The sequence below is a fragment of the Fundulus heteroclitus genome, chromosome 2 (assembly GCF_011125445.2).
Source record: "Fundulus heteroclitus isolate FHET01 chromosome 2, MU-UCD_Fhet_4.1, whole genome shotgun sequence".
NCBI lineage: Eukaryota > Metazoa > Chordata > Actinopteri > Cyprinodontiformes > Fundulidae > Fundulus > Fundulus heteroclitus.
Window position 1 is genome coordinate 14,713,883 of NC_046362.1, and position 21,916 is coordinate 14,735,798.

The 21,916-nt window shown below is 37.3% G+C and overlaps 1 protein-coding gene across 1 annotated transcript in view; it reads left to right on the forward strand.

The window, feature by feature from the left end:
* Positions 1-6,253: 6,253 nt before the first annotated feature.
* The window catches only part of LOC105917240 (mucin-2), a gene marked incomplete at its 5' end in the record, with an annotated part of 36,716 nt that continues 21,053 nt past the window's right edge, over positions 6,254-21,916 (forward strand). Inside the window, 25 exons of the mRNA XM_036145002.1 lie at positions 6,254-6,510; positions 6,618-6,732; positions 8,482-8,572; positions 8,656-8,762; positions 8,849-9,062; positions 9,150-9,275; positions 9,732-9,849; positions 9,967-10,105; positions 10,243-10,347; positions 10,456-10,525; positions 10,628-10,765; positions 10,849-11,013; positions 11,092-11,186; positions 11,303-11,429; positions 11,516-11,771; positions 14,192-14,241; positions 14,330-14,430; positions 14,515-14,666; positions 14,766-14,904; positions 14,976-15,083; positions 15,740-15,919; positions 16,002-16,241; positions 16,363-16,519; positions 20,664-20,792; positions 21,357-21,507. Coding sequence (XP_036000895.1) covers positions 6,254-6,510; positions 6,618-6,732; positions 8,482-8,572; positions 8,656-8,762; positions 8,849-9,062; positions 9,150-9,275; positions 9,732-9,849; positions 9,967-10,105; positions 10,243-10,347; positions 10,456-10,525; positions 10,628-10,765; positions 10,849-11,013; positions 11,092-11,186; positions 11,303-11,429; positions 11,516-11,771; positions 14,192-14,241; positions 14,330-14,430; positions 14,515-14,666; positions 14,766-14,904; positions 14,976-15,083; positions 15,740-15,919; positions 16,002-16,241; positions 16,363-16,519; positions 20,664-20,792; positions 21,357-21,507 — 3,530 coding nt within the window. The remainder of the gene's footprint in view (positions 6,511-6,617; positions 6,733-8,481; positions 8,573-8,655; positions 8,763-8,848; positions 9,063-9,149; positions 9,276-9,731; positions 9,850-9,966; positions 10,106-10,242; positions 10,348-10,455; positions 10,526-10,627; positions 10,766-10,848; positions 11,014-11,091; positions 11,187-11,302; positions 11,430-11,515; positions 11,772-14,191; positions 14,242-14,329; positions 14,431-14,514; positions 14,667-14,765; positions 14,905-14,975; positions 15,084-15,739; positions 15,920-16,001; positions 16,242-16,362; positions 16,520-20,663; positions 20,793-21,356; positions 21,508-21,916) is intronic.

The window sequence follows — 21,916 nt, forward strand, 5'->3', positions numbered from 1 at the left end:
AAAATACATTTCTAGACAACAATAGACCAGTTAGATGGACTACCTACCTACACATGATGTGTATTTTTAGTGGTTGAGTTATAAAAAGCTCATGAAGAGTGTTGGACATTTTCTAGGGTTGAAGAAAAAAAAACAGTCAGAAGAATCCTAATTGATGTTGATAATTGTAACTGATATTGTTGTCACAATTCTTTTGCAATAGTATTGCTATTACATAATTTCCTTATTACACAGCCCTACTCCAAAAGACTGTTATTTATAACAGCACCGAAAGTGGTTCTGCATTGAATTGCGAAGGAATGCATAATAATAAAAGTCTAACTTAGAAAATAAAATCCTGCATTTCACATCAGAAACATGCACCACTTTGTTCTAATGTATTGCACAACATCCAAAGACAATATTCTTACATCTGGAGTAATACATACAAAAGTCAAAATGTTCAAGGGGTGTTAATACATTTACCAAGAAATGTATCATAATGTGACCATATGGATGGATTGAATTTGCTTTTTGTTTTTCCTCTAAGGGATTTGAATATGTAAAAACCAACTCAGATGAATGCTGTGGGACATGTGTGCAAAATCACTGTGTGATGGTGGTTAATGGTATTGAGAAAACCTTGAAGGTAAACTGAATTATCTCTGTTATATGTTAATTTATGTGTTATTTTCTGAAATTCCCAAACATCTCAGTGTATTATCTTGTGTGTGGTGATTTATCAGGATAATGAAACCTGGACGTCAGCTGAAAATAAATGTGAGAGCAAAACCTGTGTCAAGAGTGGTGACACTTTTACTGTCATCAGCTCAGAAATCATTTGCCCACCATTCCAAGAGAGCAGCTGCAAAAGTGTAAGTGCCAGGTTTAATACATGAACCTCGACTGGACCATATGTCAAGATAAGCTCAAGCCTATTTTGTTGTTGTGGTGTTTTCTGTACAGGACACAATTCAGACAGCTGCAAATGGCTGCTGCAAAACCTGTGAGTATAATGTGGTGTTTTTTTTTCCTGTAGAGACAAAGCTGCTGAAAAAGGCAGAGAAACTGAAATTTTTCTTTCATCTCACATTTCAAAAGGTGTGGAGAAAGAGAAGGCCTGCAAGTTGATGGGCCAGAAAACCAAAATTAACCACAACAACTGTAAAGCTGTTGTGGATATGCCCTATTGTGAAGGCTCATGCAACACTTTCACCAAGTAAGAATAACGCTTGTGGTTCATCTTCTTCTGGAAAGTCACCAAACTGTTTATCAAAGTACTGCGAGCTACCAAATGTGCTAATATCTGCTCCTTTCAGGTACTCTGAAGTAGCATCTGTTATGGAACATTCCTGCTCATGTTGTAAGGAGACACGCTCCAGCAATCACACGGTTGACCTGGAGTGTACCGACGGCAGCCACGTCCCGTTCACTTACACTTACGTGGAGGAGTGCAGCTGCGGCCACACAGAGTGCACCCCACCTGCTGGACAACACATTCGTAGAAAGCGACGCTTCACACTGCAGTGACATAATCACCTTTACTCACAGCTGGGAGATGCACAGGTATCTCCCAGGATCATTTAAATAATCACTAAATCTCCATTAAAGTTTGACATGCTTTGTGGAGTTCATTTATCAGTTGATTTAATAAAAGGATGCATTGAGTTCAAGTCTCCTGTCTTTGATTATTTTTGTTTGTCCTTTTCATCAAACAATCTCTACTTGCTGTTTTATATTGATAATATGTGCATGTATGGGGGAGTGGTGGCCCAGTGGTTAGAGCAGGATGCCTATGTCCCAGGAAGGCCTCTAGTTTCCCACTTTGAATCCTACTGACTGGGTTCCTGAGAAAGAGCTTTAGCACGTCGTATAGTGGCAGCCTGCTGCTCCCTAAGGGGTGGGTTAAATGCAGAGAAATATTTCATTGGAATGTAGGAAAAGTTCAGTGACAACTAAAACGATGATGTTTGAATATTCACTCATTTCAAATTGAATATTTCTGATTGGTAATCGTTACAATAGTTTATTGAACAACAAACTCAGCATTATTACTACATGAAATGGCCTTTTATTATCTTTGAAGAGGCCCCAACTGATCAGCGACTTCTGTCATCTAATTTATTTGTGATTTCTACTAATTAATCAGTCAATTCTGAAGGGACCTCTACACATTTATACACTATTGATCAGCTAGCCATCAGCAGAGACCATTGCATTAAAGACAATATTTAGCTTGGTTCGTTTCTAAGATAAATCTCCAGGAGATGAATGTACATACATGTGTGAAAAGACTAGATACTATTAAACAAAAAGGGGCTCTAAAATTCTCAGCCCAACAGATCACTCCAAAGAATTACAAAGGCCTTTTACAGTAGCAAAAAAGAGACAAAAACTGTTCATGCTGTGATGATTCACCACAGACTAACCTATTACCACGTGTTTACTCACAACAGAACAAAAAAGAGGCAGTGGAGCTCCAAACACACAAATCAATGTAATTTCCTCCCACCAGGCCATCAGCTCATTTCCACAGCCTTAGAACGCCAATGTGCTTGACCACCTCATCCAGGCAAATAAATTTGTCATCAAGAAAGTCTTACTGGTCATCAACCTAAAGTAAAAAAGCTGTTGATTTATGAAAACGTGAAATATTTGCATTATCCATAGAGCAGCCGTGCTGTTAACTAAAGCATCGTGCTGACTGACTCTTGACTTGCAAAATTATATTTTCCTTTATTAATAGTCACATATTAAATGTATATTCCAGTATTGCAGGTCCCACCAGAAATATTTCAAGCGACTTTTATTCACTCAAGTTTCTATAGTGAGTATCTTGGACAAATAAAACAGTACTAGTTTTACAAGATATAAACATTTCCCCTTCTGCAATAACAGTACCATAAGGAATAAAAAAAGTTATCTATCTTGTATCTTTTGACCCCTCCCCCCCATCACATCTTTTGGTGGTTTCTATTAAGACCATGGGCCTTATGTACATAGCATGCATAAATACGAAGAAACCTGCGCTGCAATGTTTAATGTCCAATTTGGTGCACAAAAAGGAGCGTTGGGTGAATGTGTGCTACAATCCATGCAAATTTGTGACATTCTGTAAAATGTGAGGCAGCAGTGCAAACTTGATCAACTGACAATAAAAAAACACAAAGTACAACAACTCACCCAAATCCACTGAAATATAACTCCATTCCATTTAAGGAGCATCCAACCCAATGTTTTATCGTGAGTTTGAGGTTTTATGGTTTAAACCTGTAGAAAGAAAACACACCTAAAAATGATGGAAATAAGCTTAATCAGATATAAACGGTGAATATTCCTCTGTTTTTGTCACATGTAGATGTAGTTGTGCAACAGTCTGTGCGTCAATGCACGTTAAAACACATGTAGATCATCAAAGGGACACTAACAGTGCTGTTATAGGTTCTAACTCCGCTGGCGGTCTTTGCAATGGCAGGTTTTCAAAGGGGGGTTGACTGACAGGTTGAGTATTTCACAGTAATTCCCGAGCCGTCCTACGCCTACCGCCTGGGATGACCTCATCTATGTTGTTCAGATACATAAGAGTCCCTTAAACCGTGGCTCTCATACGCAATAAGGAACTTCAAATGGGTAGAGGTATTATTATTTATTTGTTTAAGGAAAGACACTTTCACCAGGAGTCACAGAAAGACATCACAAGGTGCTTTCTATTTTAATCTTGAACTGGGCCAACCACCCAACATAGTGGTCACACATTTTGGACAGTACTGGTATCCCTAAAAATAATGTTTCCACCGCTGCTGGTAGCAGAAACTATTTCATTATTAATACATATAGTATTAAGTTTGTAATAATCAACTGGTTGGTTTCTGTTATACATAATATGGAACTGGAAGAAGTTCTTCATAATCAGTAAAAGGTATCAGGTCGCTATAGTTTTAGGCTTCTCTTGTTTTTACTATTTTATTTGACCTAAACATTGAAGGCTGGTGGATGTTTGTTCAACTGTGGCCACATAATACTGAGAAAACCCAGACGTTCAAGGGCAAAGTCAGCATGCTAAGACTTTAGCAAATGTTTGAACAGTGTGCTATTGTTCCATTATGCTCTGTTTTTAAGTTATTTCATCTTTAATAAATAACCCTCAGTCTATAAGGTATTGTCTGGTGAATATCAGCCCAAATAGCTGATTTCAGGACAATAGTTGAAAGGAATGATTCAAGCACTGGTGTTCTTTTAACAGCAAACTCTTTACACATAGAATAAATGAGTGACAACTTCTCTTCAAGTTCAAGAATTTATTAACAGAAATAAAATGAACATCCTGAGAACATCACTATAGAATGCTGTTTATCTGAAATAACACTATATTTCAAGCTAAACTACTTAGCAAAATTAAGATAAAAAGAACGTACACACAAAAGAAACAAAAGGACAAATGAAATAGTTGAAAACCATTATCAGAATGATTCAGTGAACCCTGGTTCACTGCAGATCTAAGTTAGAGAACTAAAGTTCATCTTAAAGAAAGTGGAATGGGATCAGATTATTTTAAGTAATTCAGCACAACATTTGGTATGTGTTTCAATGCATTCACAATGAAACTCCTGAGTTAAACAAAATATTATTTGAGAAAATAACATTTTAAAGAATAATTTGCTCAGTAGAAACCAATAACCTTTAGGAAACTAGATTTTTATTAATGTGATGATTTCTCTAGGAAATAATTAGACTGGAATCAGTAAACTTGAAAAGCTAGACACTGTAGCGTCCTGGTCGTCTTTACATCAGTTTGATGAGTTCACCTAAGTTACACAGAGCACCATTAAATCGACATTAATCTTCCCTATTAATGTTATACTAACACTTGCAGTTCTATCGAACGATGGTGGAGCAAACAAGGATAAGCATTATGTTTAAAACAAACCATAATTATGTTTAACTAGGGTATTAGCAGTAGCTGATCCGTGAGGCTAATAGCGTCATTCTAGTGGACAATTTAAAAAGACCTTTAAGCTCTATTTGGTCATAATGAGCAGACCAGTCAACACAAACATTTAAATCCCATTGGTGTATAAAACCCTTATGGAACTAAAGTTTGTTATAAGCACAAAAAAAAAAAAAAACACCCAGTGTGGCGGTGTTCATTCCCTTGAGGGCCTGTACAGTTTGAAGGGGCGACTTCTGATCAGCTTTTCTCTTGTAAAAGCTGAGAAAATGGTTACAAGCAGCCTGTTTCCATAGCAGTCGGCTGGTTAGGTAACAGCCGGCTGTATATAACTGCAATACTGGACTGCAACCATGTTTGCCGATCTCTCCAATGTCGATGCTTTCATAGTCCACGGACAAAGAGAGAGATAATTCCTAGGTAGCTTGGTACATAGCAGTGTTGGCACACACTGCTGGGATGGCCAGTCCCTTGGGGGCCTGTGAAAGTCTCACATTTCAGTGGCGCTAAACTTACAGTCTGATTTTTCCTCATGGCTAGATTGCACAACAGTTAAGGGATTCATCTTATAACAACAGATTTGCTGAAGTTTTTATTTGGTATGGAGGCGCAACCCACAACTAAAAAAACTTTGGTTCATAACTAAAAGAGTGTACTTGCAGTGAAATGTTATTGTTAGAGCAACAACTGTATAAACAGATTTTTTTCTGGCTGATATTGTGTGAGTTTTACAGTGTTACAAAAGCTTAAAACTTAAAATGCTTCATTACACAAACAAATGAAGATGAAATGGTGTCAGTAACTCAAACACCTTTTCATGGGTGTGATATTCGTGGAGGGGTTGACACTCAGAATCTTGTCAACCCCTCCTAAAGTGCAAACACCAGAGGAATATAAAACATGATACATCTGAGGTGTACTAGTTGGCTCAACTATCCATCACAGGACAGGGACAACTGAGGGACCATGAGAGCAATCAGGATCCTTCTGGAATGGGCAATTTCATGGCTCATCTTGAGCCTTGGACTACCTGCGGCCTCCTCTGGTATGTATAATAACTGGTCATGATGACAGCTGTATACATGCCTGTGATCACTTAAAACTTCATCCTTTTGTTAGTTTTTTTTTTTTGTTGTTGTTGTTTTTTTTTTTTTTTGTACAGCTGTAACATAAATGTTCTTCTTCTTTTTTCAAGAAATGGCTCCAAAAGTGGTAGTGGTAACAGGTGATTATTTAAATAAAGTACGATGCTTTTCAAAGATAAAAATGATTTGTGCTCTTTAATATTTTCTATGATGAAAATTCTGCCCTACATAAACAGAAACGAAAGACTCGCACATCAACCAGTTCTGCAGCACATGGGGAAACTTTCATTACAAGACGTTGGATGGGGATTTCTTTCAACTTACATCCACCTGCAACTACATCCTAACATCCCAGTGTAAGAGCAGCTATGAGAGTTTCAACATCCAGCTTCAGCGACAGGAGGTGGACGGCATAATCAGCATCAAGAAAATACTGATGAAACTTGATGGGGTCATGGTTGAGTTAGGCAATCCTCCGATTAAGGTCATGAATACAAAGTGAGTCCATTTGCTTTATTTTTATTTTTAATTACTAGTCAGTCTAAAGGGCTCTCTTGTGGTTTGTGTATATCATCCAACTGTGATTGTTTATTCTTCTTGTCTAGTGTCACCTTACCATTCAGTCAAGGTGGCATATCAATTGAGGAAACCATGTCCTACATTAAAGTTGAGGCTAAGTTGGGTCTGGTTCTCATGTGGAATCAGAAGGACTCCCTCTGGGTAAGTTTTTCTTGTGTTGTTAACATTGAGTAAAACCAGGATAAATTAAACCAAATTGTGTTTTTAAATTCAGTTTACCTTATCTATGTAGTGCTTACAAGAAATTGTATCTCAAGGCATGGTACAAGACTGGCTGAATTTGTACCCAGTTAAATAGAATCAGTCCAGATAATTTCAGTACAACCAAATTATACAGCCATGTTCAGGTCCAATTACATATGATCATTTTTATTTCATTACAGTACATTTAAAATCAGTTGATTGTAAAATGTTAATTGGTAAAGCATTAGAGAGATCAGAAAATTCCATAAAGTGTTCAGATTTTTTTAGCACCTCCATTTCCAGATGAATCTGTCTTGAGTCAAAGGTAGCAGTGATGGTTCATCGCCTGGTATACTGACGTTTAAATGACATGTAATTGCCTTGAGATAATCCAAAGCTCATAGTGATTTATTGATAGACAAAAAGTAATCCTTATCATGGCAAAAAAAAAAATGGATAAATTTTTTATTTTGCTGTTAATTGAATGTTAACTACCATAAGGTTAAATGATTCCACCATTAAAATTGGAAGAGGACCAGTAATGTTAAAATTAAAAAATCATAAAGTCATAAAATAAGAAACTATCAATCTTTTTTGGGTCAGAAGAACAATCAAAGGTCCATGCTGTACCTCCTAATAGCATCTTCAGAAAGAAACATTCTTAATCATTAGACTTTTAGAAAGGGCTTAGTTTATTACTACATGGTGCATACTGCAAAAGTTAGTTAAGTCTAGTCAGACTTTTTAAAAACGTTATTGAATTGTAATAAATAAAACCAAGAGTGTTGACTCTGACCTTGCTTTTGGATTTTTATTTGGACAAATCAGCTAATTTGGTGGCATTTTATTATTTTGTTGCCAATTTGAGCATAGGAATCAATAAATCCTACGCTCATCCTGACCAACACATTAACCTAAAGCTGCATTCAACCACTAACTCTCTCACACACACACACACACACACACACACACACACACACACACACACACACACATTCATGAACCGATACAATACGATAAGCAGCTTGGGGTCAAGTGTTGGAATGAAACCCTCAACCTTTTAATTGCAAGAGGAAAATCCTTCCCAGAGAGCCACTGTTGCCCTAGTAATTTACCTCTTATTAATTAATTATCTTTTATGTGTTGGAAAGTAACAAAAATCTTCTGTCGGCTTCTCATTGGCCCATCAGGAAATCCCTTTTTTTTTTAAATCAACTATTATAACTTACGCATTCTTTTTTTATCTTCCTCTATTAGCATATGATTTGATCTGTTAAAGTGTAACAGTTTTTTCTGTCAATGGTGTGCTTGATGTTTTTGCTGAGATCATACTACAAACCCAATTTATGTCTTAATGATGTTTAAGAAAAACTATTTAAAACCTGCTGCACAACTAAGTGTGAAAGGATGTAGAGTCAACATTATAACTTCTAGACAATAAGACAAAATATTGAAAGAAATAAAATATGAAATTATGAATAAACTCCTGCTGAAAGACATTACATCATGCAAGTATCGGAGCGTGTTTGAGCCGCTGTTTTGTAAATGCTTGCTCTTTTGGTTTTTATCCTACTTAGCTGAGCACCAGAGGAAAGGCAATGTCAGCAGAATACGGAACAGAAGTGAAACTATGTTTAAACAGACTGGTGCATGGTTCCATCTGAAGATCTGAAAGTCATTTAAATCTCCATTTTGCATGCATTAAAGGTGGAGCTGGATGCCAAATTCAAGAATCAGACCTGTGGCCTGTGTGGTGACTTTAATGAAATCAAGCTTTATGATGAATTCATCCAGTCAGGTAATTACCGAACTCTTAAGCTTCAAGCAAATGGACCCACAGGCAAAAAATTTGATAAATCGTCTTTTTCATTCTGAACACAGGGACTTCCATAAGTTCTGATGAATACGCAGAGAAATGGAAAATTGATGGTCCCACTGAAACTTGTAATGCAGTTTCTTCTCACACTGCAGGGAATTGCTCAGATGTGGTACTTCTTTCAAACTTTGTAAAATTGTCTATATATTGATCTGTATTTGAATGCAATTTACAAATATGACAAACTTGGACCTGCAGACCAACGTCTGCAAGAACCTGCTGGAGGGACCCGCGCTCCGCAGCTGTGGCAGCTTGATCGACACTGAGTCCTTCATCAAAGCCTGTACGAGAGATTTGTGCACCTGCAAAACCAACGACAGCACATGCTTGTGTTCCACTGTGTCCGAGTACTCCCGGCAGTGTGCCCATGCAGGTGGACACCCGCAGCAGTGGAAGACAAAACAACTCTGTGGTGAGAGACAAACTGTCTATACTACTGCTACAGCTTAAAATCATTTATTTGTGTTTTAATAAATATTTTTTTTCATGTTCTGAGTAGAAAAAACATGCCCTTTCAACATGGAGTATAAGGAGTGTGGTAGTCCCTGCACTGACACCTGCAGATACCGGCATAGAAAACAGCTGTGTGATGAGCACTGCATCGATGGATGCTTCTGTCCCCCTGGTTAGTTTCTCAGATCGTTTTTGTAATTTAATGTTTCATATTTTATAATGTGACCTAAACTCATTAAACCTAAGAGTTTGCTCTTACTATTTATAAAGGGCCTCAATGTACCAGAGTTGTATTTTTAGGTTAAACCTTTGCAAATGTGCACTCTTAGCATTTCCCACATTAGCTGTTATATTTACTTTGTTAAGTACACACCAAAGTACTTTGGGTGTTTACAATATGATCTTGATTATAGCTCTTTGATGTTCTAGTATGCAGCACTTTCCCTTTTAATAAACAGTAGTTGGCAAACCTCCAGGCTAAGAAGGTGATTAGGAGCACAAGTACCGTCGTCATTCTGCAAAAATATGTATTCAAGTCACAGACGTTTGGAACCCCCTAACCCCAGCCCTAAATATTAAAATCCAATAATAATAATTACTTAATAACAGCTAACTCCTCTCCTCCAAGGAACTGTCTTCAATGATATCTCACAAAGTGGATGTGTTCCTGTCGAGCAGTGCCCATGTTTCCACAAAGCCCAGACATACAACTCTGGGGAATCAGTCATGATGGCGTGTAAAAATTGGTAATAAAACAAATTTATAATAATAATAGAAAAAATGTCAGCATGCTACATTATCTGTTTCTGAGATGGCAAATTTAGCGAACTGACAACAGAGTTTAACTGACTACCTTTTTACAGCACTTGTTCCAAGGGGGAGTGGAGCTGCACAGAAGTAAACTGCCCTGCTATCTGCTCCATCCGAGGAGGCTCTCACTTCTCCACCTTTGATGATAACGCATATACTTTCCACGGAAAATGTTCCTACGTTTTGTCCAAGGTAAAAGATATGAATGAAAAGCACAAAAAGGAGATCGGAAAAAAAATATTATTTTCATTTTTAAATAGAATTACATGAATCATAAATAAGACAATTCACTGAAATGTGGGTGTATTCTTTCTCCTTCTGGTTTATAGGAGAAATACAGTACTTTTACTGTGCTTGGTGATTTTGACAAATGTGAAAGATCCGAAAAATCTACTTGTTTGTCTGCCGTCACTCTGCTGTATCAAAATCAAACGGTAAAGTATTTTGGTGAATGTGAATTCAAACGGTGAATGTCTCTGGGATGTAACCCATATTTATATATAAATAAATTTATATTTATATCATCTTGTATTTTCCCAAAGACAATTGAAGTTAAAGATAATGATGTAGTCGTATACAACCAACACGAATTTAAACTTCCCCTTTTCCTGGGTAAGTAGTTCTTTTTTATGTGTGGAGTCTTCAGTAAAGATGCAACGTAAACCTGCTTTGGTCAAATCTTTTAGATGTTGTAACTTTTATTTCCCTTTGCAGATGACATTAAAATCTTTAGCCCATCCACATTCTTTATTGTAATCCACACAAGCTTTGGGCTTGATCTTGAGATTCAGCTCGTACCGATTATGCAGCTCTACATCAGAGCTGGTGTCTCCTTGAAAGAAAAAGTCATGGGTATGTTTTTTTCGGCTTTAGGAGTCTCAAATTTGTGAAGAGTGTTTAAGTGTGCACCAAGTTTAAGTGTTATTTTTAAACAGGTCTTTGTGGAGATTTCAATGATAACTCAGGGGATGACTTTAAAACTACAAGTGGACTACTTGAAAAAACAGCAGTGGCATTTGCTAACACGTGGAGGGCCAAACCAATATGCCCAGATGTTAAAACTGACCTTGTGGATCCCTGCTCTTTAAGCATTGACAAGGGTAAGTCACCGTATATACTACCTGTATATAATATCCACAGTGAACCATCAATAAACATATTTTGTTTTCCTTTTGTAGAAAAATATGCAAAAGACCAGTGCTCCCAGCTGACAAGCACAAACAGCATTTTTGCAGCTTGCCATTCTAAAATAGACCCAGAAGAGTATGAAACCGTAAGCATGTAGATCTTGTCTTGCACATCAATCTCTATATATGAAGACGTATTTTTCATTTTGCTTTGTATCAACAGCCCCTTGTTTGTCTAATCTAGCACCATTTGTCTTCACAGTCTTGCATGTATGACACTTGTGCCTGTGAAAACAGCGAGGACTGCTTGTGTGCCTCCTGGTCTTCATATGTCCATGCATGTGCTGCTGAAGGTGTAATCCTAAAAGGATGGAGAAAAGATATCTGCAGTATGTTTTAGCTAAAACAAAATTGGCAGAAATGCACAGTTTATTCAAATAAAGCAGTAACTTACATGTCCTTTATTGTTTAACAGGCAAATATACCACAGACTGCCCTCACACGTTTGTGTACAATTACAACATGACAAGCTGTGGTCGAACTTGTAGCTCCCTGAGTCAGTCGGACTTTATGTGCGAGGTTAGGTTTACCCCCGTTGATGGCTGTGGCTGCGATGAAGGAACCTTTCTAAATGAAAAAAGAGAATGTGTACCAGCTTCAAAGTGCTCCTGTCAAGTAGGAAAAACAATTATACAGCCTGGGGACAAGGCCGACATCCAAGGACAAGTTTGGTAAGGACTTTCACTATGTGCATAACAATATATCTAGCTGACGCGACTAGACGAAGCATGACATCCAGTTAATGAGTTAATATTTTAGAAATATTTTTGAAAGTAAGATTTTTTTTGTTGTTAAAAAATGAAGGTTTTCTAAATTGCATACTGTATTCAAACAATATATAATCAGTGTGGAATATTCAAGTCCAAGTTTCTTGCCTAATTTTTAGTTGCTCTAAATGCCGAAAAATATTACATTCTATATTTTGAGCTTTCACAAATAGAGCAAAGGTTTTGATAAAGCTCCAACTGTTTTGAAGCAGTTGTTCCCAGCTGTGATTGCTGGGACCCCCTTCTTGCAGTGACAAGTATATGCACAATACAACACCACTGCAAATGTGCTAGCAAAGAACAAAAATATAAACTTTAATTTTACTATTTCTTCTTTAGCTATTATTTAACCCAGTTTTCTTTAAAGGCTAACAGCCTCTGTGCAGTAATTACATTTAAGGACTTCCAAACATGTGCTCCATGCAATAGCAAGCCTAATTCCTTCATCTTGTCTTTATTGTCAATATCCTATTTAGAAAAGTATTTTCTCTGTCCATATCATCCAGAAAACAAAATTAATCATGGAGGATTTTTCATTTTTAGAATATCAAACTTTTTTGAGAAGAGGCTATGTGTAAACAAGACTTTTATTTGCAACCTTTGGTTAAACATTGCATGCACTACATATCTTGAGATTTATGATTACTAATTTGACTACAATATTTATTTTACTTGCTGAACATGTTTTCAGGGAATGCAGATTTTATTTTTAGAAAAAAGGGATTATCCAGTTATTAAAACGTACTTTATATAATGTTTTTATGCATTTAGAATATGTATGTGTTTAGAGAAGTATTTATTTTAATTTGCAATGAATTCCAATTACACTCTTAATAAGAATATACATTTTTATAGGCATATGATGCAAGTAAAGTTATACTGTAAAATATTTTGTTCCAATTGATCATCTTTGTGTTGTGTTATTTTTAAAAATGAACAAAATATGTTGACAGCCCTTTTGGCATCAAAGGCCAGCATTGAGCATTCTGGGATTTTTATTTTTTTTTACCTTCATTTCTAAAGGTCAGTCTCGTTGAGACACGGGGTCTTGCTTTCAAGAGTAACCTGTTTGAAATTATGGAGGATCAAATGCAGTCCAGGCTTAGTAAAATAGGTGAATTAGTTTAGAGCCAACAGGAATTATTAAAGTGATTCCTGCAGTTATTTTTAACGCCAATTTAATTCTGTCCTCAGCCAACCCAACAAAAAGTCTTTAATCGCTGACTTTGTCAACTCAGCAGGCCACACCAATGTCCCCAGATGTAAAAACTGACTTTGCAGATCTCAAGAACTACTTTCTTTATAAGGCTTACTTCAAAACAAGATTTTCAAACATAAATACTAGACATTACAGGATGTCAGGTTTGATATCCACACCTTTATATCAGGGGCCCCTATAGCTCATACTTTCTTCAGCTGATCGATTCATACACTGGAAGTACCTGGATACTGTTTTCCAACACTATCTTACATTTTAAACATGTTATTTGAGTACTAAACACTTTGTTCAATACCTTTTTGATATCGACCCAGTAACTGTGTAATTTGGGGCAATCCCAGAAAATGTTACACCGATTTGCTTCTTTTGAACCACATTACCTCCAGCATACTGGGATTACCTCCCTATATTTACCTGAATGGCTTGTACTTGTAAACATGTATAGCGCTTTAACTAGTCCGACGACCCCAAAGTACTTTACATTACACTACAGTCATTCATCCATTCACAACCTGACCGTGATGAGCTATGTTAGAAGCCACAGCTGCCCTGGAGCAGACTGACAGAAGTGAGGCTGCCATACACAGCCAGCACCGCCAGATATTGCTATTTTTCATTTCAAAGAGTTGGAATGGAGAGAGCCCAGTATATATATATATATATATATATATATATATATATATATATATATATATATATATATATATATATATATATATATATATATATATATATATATATATATATATATATATATATATAAAACCTTTCCTGTACATAGAATTTTCTTTTATATAGAAGGTGTTTATGATTTTTGGATTAACGCAACACATTATAAATTCTGATAATTGCCTTGTTAACACAGTGTGTGGCAGCATTATCATTTTGAAATCTTCATTTTCCGCTGGTGTTATATTAGATATTTTAGAACTACCATCATATTCTGAACCTTTAGAGAGGACCCATTAATTAAGCAAATTAAGCATGCAACTGCTTTTAGAATGAAAAATGTTTTGTTGTCATTTGGAATTACTACTTACTGAAAGATTTTATGATAACACACTTACCTTTGTTTGATGCATTTCTTGCCTGTCTTGCAATGCAGCTCCTGTCACGCTGGAAAATTAAGTTGTGAAGGAGAACAAAGAAATCAGAGTAGGTAGAAAGTACTCAGTAAAGTTCTGTATAAACAGCAGAATGCTTTATATTGCTGTTCCTTTTAACACTTTGTCACTGCCATTAGCGTGCACCAGTCCAAAGGTTTTCTTCAACTGCTCCAATGCAAAGTCAGGTGAAAAGGGATCTGAGTGCCAGAAGAGCTGCCAGACAGTGGACACTGAATGTGTAAGAATATCATGCTGGCTGATTAGTAATATCAAATACAAGTACACTTGTATGTTTTGTAATAAAATAAATTATTCTGTGCAGGTGAGTTCACAGTGTGTTCCAGGGTGTGTCTGTCCCAATGGCCTGTTGTCAAATGGGAATGGAGGCTGTGTGAGGGAGGAAGACTGTCCCTGCCCACATGATGGAAAATATTATGATCCAGGAACGAACATCACTGTGGACTGTAATAAATGGTGAGGTTAAATGTGCATATTGAACGAATAGCAGATTATTTTTAACACATTTGACAGCATAAGTGGACTACTAACTTCAAACTTTGATTCGAATTCTAGCACATGCAAAAACAGGAAATGGGAATGCACTGACAACGACTGTGGTGGAACCTGTACCATATATGGAGAGGGGCATTACATCACTTTTGATAAAAAGAGATTTGCGTTCAAGGGGGATTGTGGCTACATCTTCTCTCAGGTATAGTTTGTTGTGATTTTTAGTCATTGGGTCTGAGTAGGTTTTCATAAACTGATTTTGAATTGTTGCAGGACTACTGTGGAGACAATGTGAATGGTACCTTCAGGGTCCGGATTGAAAACATCCCATGTATTGGAAGTGAAAGCATTTGCTCTACCAGCATCACGCTTTACTTGGGGGTATGTAAATATGGAGAAATACTGCATTCACACAAAAAAAAGTTATTTGTCTCATCATCAGTGCTTATATGCAGGAAAAAAAAACTTTGATGATACCAATGAATGATAGATTTTATCATTTATCCTCTTTAAGGTATTTTCACAAATGTTTTGTTTCCGTCTGACCATTTTTTAAATAACCTGTGTCAAACTCCTGAATGATTTAACACCTGGAATACATTTTACATGCTATTTATATTGTTATTGATTAAGAAGGACTCTGTTCTTAAAAATGTTTTCTTTATACTTAAATAATAGTGAGAAAACCATTAATAAACTTTCCAAAAAAGTAAAAAACAAAAAACTGGACTTACATGATCTGGATGACTGAGAATCTTTACCAGCACATTGATAAACTGCTCAGGCAGCAGAATGTGTTATTTTTTTCCTTTTTCTTTAGTATGTGTCTGGCTAGAATATTTGTCAAAAGTTTTTGCACCACAAACAGTTCTGCATCCTGCACCCAGAGGCTGCTACAGGTACAAAATCATCCTGCATGATTTCAGGAACCCATGAGCACTCCGACCCAGCAGTGGGGCCTTAAATTAGGCCTTAAATTTAGTTAGTTTCTGTGTGAATGTTTTGATTGGTTTATGTGCTTAATTTTTTTTTTTTAGAGCAAAGAAATTCTTCTGTCAGATGAAAATGTCAAAGTTATCAGTCAAGGCAAAGGGATGGACGTACCCTTTAAAGTTCACACTATGGGTATATATATTGTCATTGAAGCCAACAATGGCCTTGTCCTCATCTGGAATAGGAAAACAACACTCATGATCAAGCTCAGCTCCACATTCAAGGTGAGTGAAGACATCTTAAAGTTTTTGGACAAATATTTATCTGCTTTCAGTGTAGAAATGAGCATGATTTACTTTGTGGCAGGGCAAAGTCTGTGGCCTGTGTGGAAATTATGACGGGGCTATCAAGAATGACTTCACCACCGGAAGCAGTGAAATTGTAATTAATCCAGCAGTGTTTGGAAACAGCTGGAAGTTATCATCAACCTGCCCAGATGTAAACACAACACAGAACCCCTGCTCTCTGTACTCGCACAGACGTGCATGGTCAGAAAAACACTGCAATATCATCAAAAGTGAAGTGTTTTCTGCCTGCCATGACAAGGTAAAAAAAACCAAGGGCAAGCAACCTCAACATGAGTGAATGTATTTTCATACATCACCAACTATAGCACAAAATTGTTTCCCTTTTTTAACTGCATTTACAATCACTTCTTTCAAAACAGGTTGAGCCCGGCCAATACTATGATGCTTGTGTGACAGACACATGTGCCTGCAACACTGGAGGAGATTGTGAATGTTTCTGCTCAGCTGTAGGAGCATATGCAGCCGCATGCAATGAGGCTGGAGCCTGTGTGAAATGGAGAACACCCACCATCTGCCGTAAGTTTAGACTGGGTTTCTAAAAAGGCATTAAAGCTATTATCTTATCCTCTTCCAATTTATATGTTCCACTACTTAAAGGGCTAACTTGCTGTTTGGAGGTTGTTGTTTTTTGATTGTTTGTTTGCTTCTGGATTTTCTTTTTGCCTTTTTTCTGTTTTTCTGTTGTGTTTTGTTTTTAAATAAAGAGTAACGGTGAAAAATTCAAACCTCCGTACACATACAGGATGTAGTTTGCTGACAATAAAAACAATAAGCAAGTATAACATAAACTTCAATAGTACAACACCGAAATGCCCAGAAACTGAAATTACAGTCATGAGTAAGACAGGCATAATACTAGACTAGCCTTAGGGAAAAGCTATATACAATTACAAGCAAAGACTGCATGCTAGCAGTGAGCTGAAGTCAACCTTTTGTACTGTTGGGTTGAAAAAAAATTGACATTTGAAAGGGACGTTGTGAATAGTTGTGGTAGGGTGCAAATACTTCTTTAAAGTGTAATTCACCTCCATGTGACATTGAAAAATGTCATCAAGTGGGTGGGGATATGCGAAAAAGGGATGGGATGGGGGCTTTCTTCAAGATGAGGGTAAAGCAGCAACTAACTTGATTTGCCATATTGAATGATGGAGAGTGAACAGAGTTACTCTGGTATTTACACCCCCATTCAGTCTTTTGAGGTGGAGGATTTTAATCCCCCTCGTCACTGGATGTTGAAGGAAGCTTTGTGGAGCCCAGTGGGCCAGAGCCTAATCAGTTTAAGCCGGTGGCTCAAGGCACTGACTCAACAATGCCTGAAGCTTATGAGACAGCTCTATGACAATACCATTAACATTTAATCACTAAACTGGAAATCGATTACTGATGTGTGCAATATAGTTTTGCCTAGACAAAACTCTCACTCAAAATATCAGTAATTAGATTATGGGAACTGGAAGCACAATCTTCCCCCTCTGTTCAATGTTGGCTTTTTTTTTTTTGACCAAGATGGCTTCTTTCACCCCTCTTTGAAACATCTGCTGTTCTTCTCTAGATTCTGAACATCATAGTCGTCAAAAGTGTGTGAGAGAATTCTCATAAGTTTCTCAGAAAGTCCTGACACATGTGGAATGACAATGTTTTCTCTCTGATTGCTCCTCTGTGTTCGACGCAGTGTGGTTGTTGTTGTTTTCTGCCAGCTCTGTTGGCCCATTTGACAAACACCCAGTTTGGGTAACCACAAGCTTGAAGTGATTTCCTGACGTGCTTGTGTTATTTTTGTTTTCCTCGGGGGCAGAAGGAATGTTGTCAACTTGATAACTCAGAGTTATGATAACAAAGAGTTTGTGCTCCATTAGGTGATATGAATCAAAATGCAGATAATGATCGGTGTGTTAGGGGCTTCTGGCAAACCTCCATTCTGAGACTCCTATCTTCCTGTGGATGTATTTCTAAACAATAATAACTGACTTCACATCGTTACTGAATAAGGAGATGGCGGTGATGAAGTTTTTATTGAAAAACAGAGCAGAGGTCACATAGATGGAAAGTAATTGCACCCCACGGTCCCGCTGCAGTCTGTGTCTGCCCTGTCTCTGAATATCTTCATTCTAGTTTCCCTTCTAAATACACCACAGCAGGCCCGCAGTTAGACAAAACAGAGCCGGTCTATTCTAGACAATCAGTATTCTGCATAGTAACATACAAGAATTGACCTTGCAATCAGCAAACAGTGGATTTCATACACAGACATCATGTCTCCTGGCCCCCTATGTCCGAGAGGCAGCCGGTCAAATGGACTGTAGGATAAGACTCCAATAACACTACATCAGTGTGTACCACACAGTCCAGAAAAGGCAACATGTAGTTCTTAAGCACTGAGCACCCAGCTCTCTACCACCTCCGTGTACAAATTGGCCTCAATGGGCGACACTGGGTAGCCCATAGCACATCCATGTTTCTGTCTGAAAAAGGTATCTCTGTTCACAAAATATGTAAATATGTGGTTGTGAAACAGAGGTCCAACCAGTCACAAATGTGTTAAATCTTTTAGTCAATCATCATGTTCTATCTGAGTCCTGATAGTGTTCACTGACTCTGATGTAGGAATGCAAGTAAAAAGAGAGGGGACATCAAAACAATAAATGGTTAATAATAATAATTGAACTTTATTGATCTCACAATGGAGAAATTCACTTCTGCATCTTAACCCATCCCCTTGGGGAGCAGTGGGCTGCCACTGTGCGGCACAATTGGGGGTTAAGGGTCTTGCTCAGGGACCCAGAATGGCAGTAGAACTCAGAACCTCTGGGACCAAAGCTCTGTGCTCTAACCACTAGGCCACCACTCCCCCCTGGTTTTCCCTGGTTCCAGTGTGAAACTTTGGAAATAAAGTCTGGAGTTTTGTATGTGGTGCGGAGTGTTTCCAACTAGCAAAGCCAAAATCATTGCAATATGTTTTGCTATGTTGTATGTTACAGAGTTAATGCTACTGACAAATGGTCTGTGTGGCACCCCTTCTTTGTGTATTTTTGGAAATCCATGTATCCATTGAATGGCCTCTCCTGCATCCAGTTTATAGTAGAGAGAGCAATTGATCACTTCCTCTCTTTCCAGTTTTTGCAGAGAGTCAGTTATTTTTCTTTTTGTGGTTATTGGTTGGGTTCCTTTTCAGCAACTCATAGGTGTTACAGTCAGTCAGTAGATGTATGCTGGTGAAGATTCTCAGTCATCCAGGTAATGGTCACTCCAAAAAAGTAAAAAAACAAAACAACTGGAGTTCCAAGCTTTATTGTACTCCACTACTACCACTCCACTACTCCAGACACTTTGAATTGAGAAAGCTTTCTGGATAGGTAGCAAAACATCTTCAAACTTTGGAAAGAAAAGTCCAGTTGTTTTGTTTTTTTACTTTTTTGGAATCAGTAGATGTATTATTTTTGACTAGTGATCAGTTGTGTTGAGTACCACTGTGAATCTGCCTTTATCTACTGGCAAAACTGTGATGTTGCAGTCTCTGCTGAGGGATGTAACAGTCATACTTTCCTGTGGCATGATGTTTGCACTACAGAGTGTTCCTGTGACCTTAATCCTGAATTCTTCCGCTTCTGCCTCTGCCATGTTGTTATTCTTTTATGGCTGATACAGTGGCAGTGATAAGTTCTCTGTTATTGGAAGTTGCATAGGTGTTATGGGAAAGTTGAGACCTTCGGAAAAAAAACATTAATCTCTGTTTAGGCCAGCTCTCTGTTCGATAGATTCACCCACTGGTTCTGAGTGATATTGTGTGCATTGCTACCATGTTCCTCTATGTAAAGTCCAGCAGTAGCAGAAGCGGCACTTGATTTCACTTGAATATCCGCTGTTGCCTTTCTTTGACTCAGAGTTTTGTGAGACCAGAGCCTTCTCCGTTAAACTGATTACCTCTTAAAAAAACGACTGTGGCAGACACTCTGACAGTGGATTTTTTTATCTCCTTTGCGAGAGTGTATCAAGCACAAAACAGATAACAGATATCACAAAAACAGATAAATTGAGCAAATAAAATATGTATGCACTGAGTTATTGTCAAGCTTTCTCTGGGATTTTGTCTGCCCTTTAGTGTATGCAGTTGAAACAGATAAGAAGTCTACAACCAAATGTTGAGTGGTCAATAACAAGTACTTTGTGACTTGTTCTCACATAAAAGTACATGCAATGCATTCTTTAATGCATTGTTTATATCTCAAACACCAAACAAGTGACGGTTTTTGGAGGCCGTGTTTTGGTACTAGCTAATATTTATGATTATTTGTTGTTGCTAGCTTTGTCATACTAGAGCTTAACAATGTGATGCCATGGTAAGTAGATGTTTTATATATGCCCCTTTCTTTTTTTTTTTGGTATAATAAATTCTATTTATATTAGTGTAGTTCTATTTACATTAGGATAATACATTTCAGCGGTCTGGTAAAAGAGCGTAAAACATTTTTTTTTAAGGTTTTCTGTTGGTCAATGTGCATCTCAAGTTACTGCTGAAGGTTATTGACAGTTAATAACTAGTGAGTAATGCTACTTAGACATGACTGTTGAATTATTTATTATGTGTACAGATTATTACAAATACACACACACACGCATACACACACACAATATTCAGTTTGCTTCTGTTCTATTTTATCAGCTTTGTTTTGTGATTATTACAACCCTGATGGAGAGTGTGAGTGGCACTATGCTCCATGTGGAAAATCATGCATGAAGACATGTAGGAATCCTTCAGGAAAATGTTACAATAAGCTTCCAGCACTGGAAGGTAAGACTGATAAGTTAGAGAAAAAACATTCATGCATTTTACATTTTTATTCTTGTTTGATTAATGAAACATGATGTAAGATTTTTAAATACCCTTCAGGTAAATGTTAATAACACATAATAATACTGTTTAATTTAAGGTTGTAACATTTTTTTAATTACTTTTATGGCTCAAAGTCATCCTCATTAGAAACCCTTTTAAATCATACTTGTGCAAGGATAACACAGACACTAACCTCCCTTCACAGTTCACTTTTTGAACTTTTTCCATTTGCACAATACGAGTCCATCGCACATCACAGAACTGTATGGACCTTTCTCTACTCAATTATGGTGTTGCTATGTGTTGCCTTACTCTTATTGCCTGTGGAAGTGTATTTATTGGTGCGAAAACAAAAAAACATTTGTTTCATTGTCTACATTACCCTCCCATGTTGACACATTCAACAGATTGCCTAGACATGCAGTCTGAATGTAGCTTATGGTTTGACATATAATGCACAGGAGACAAAAGATATGGCAAAAAATTCTGTTTTCTCCCTTTTTTGATTCTTTACTTTTTAAGGCTGCTATCCCACATGCCCACTCGAACAACCTTACTTCGATGAAGTTGCTATGAAATGTGTGTCCGGAAAGGAGTGTGGCTGCTTTGATAAAGATGGAAAGCCTTATAAAGACGGAGATTCAATGCCTTCTGGAGAAATGTGTCAAAAGTGGTAAGATATTCAGTTATGACAGTTCCAGTATCTTTTCTTAAAGGAGCTATTAGTAAAATATTTACTGTAAAATCAACCTAACTCATTCTAATTTGTCACCGGAGGTGGAAGTAACATTCCCTATAAACAATCGGTCCACACCATCAACAATGTCTTAGTCACGGTTTTCTCCTTTCAAACCCAGAGGTATGGTCCAGAACTACTTCGGTTCAGAGTGTAGCCTGTGTTTGCTTCCTGGTTCTTGAGCCAATCATATGACAGTTCCCAGTGAAGCATTTGGTATTTTATTTTGAAAAAGAGCAGCAGCCTTTTAACATGGAAGCAAGTAAAAGAAGCGAACCAGAAATAGAACAGAATATGACATTATATACCTATCCTGTGTAAGTAAAATTTCAGTGCAAAAACGGAC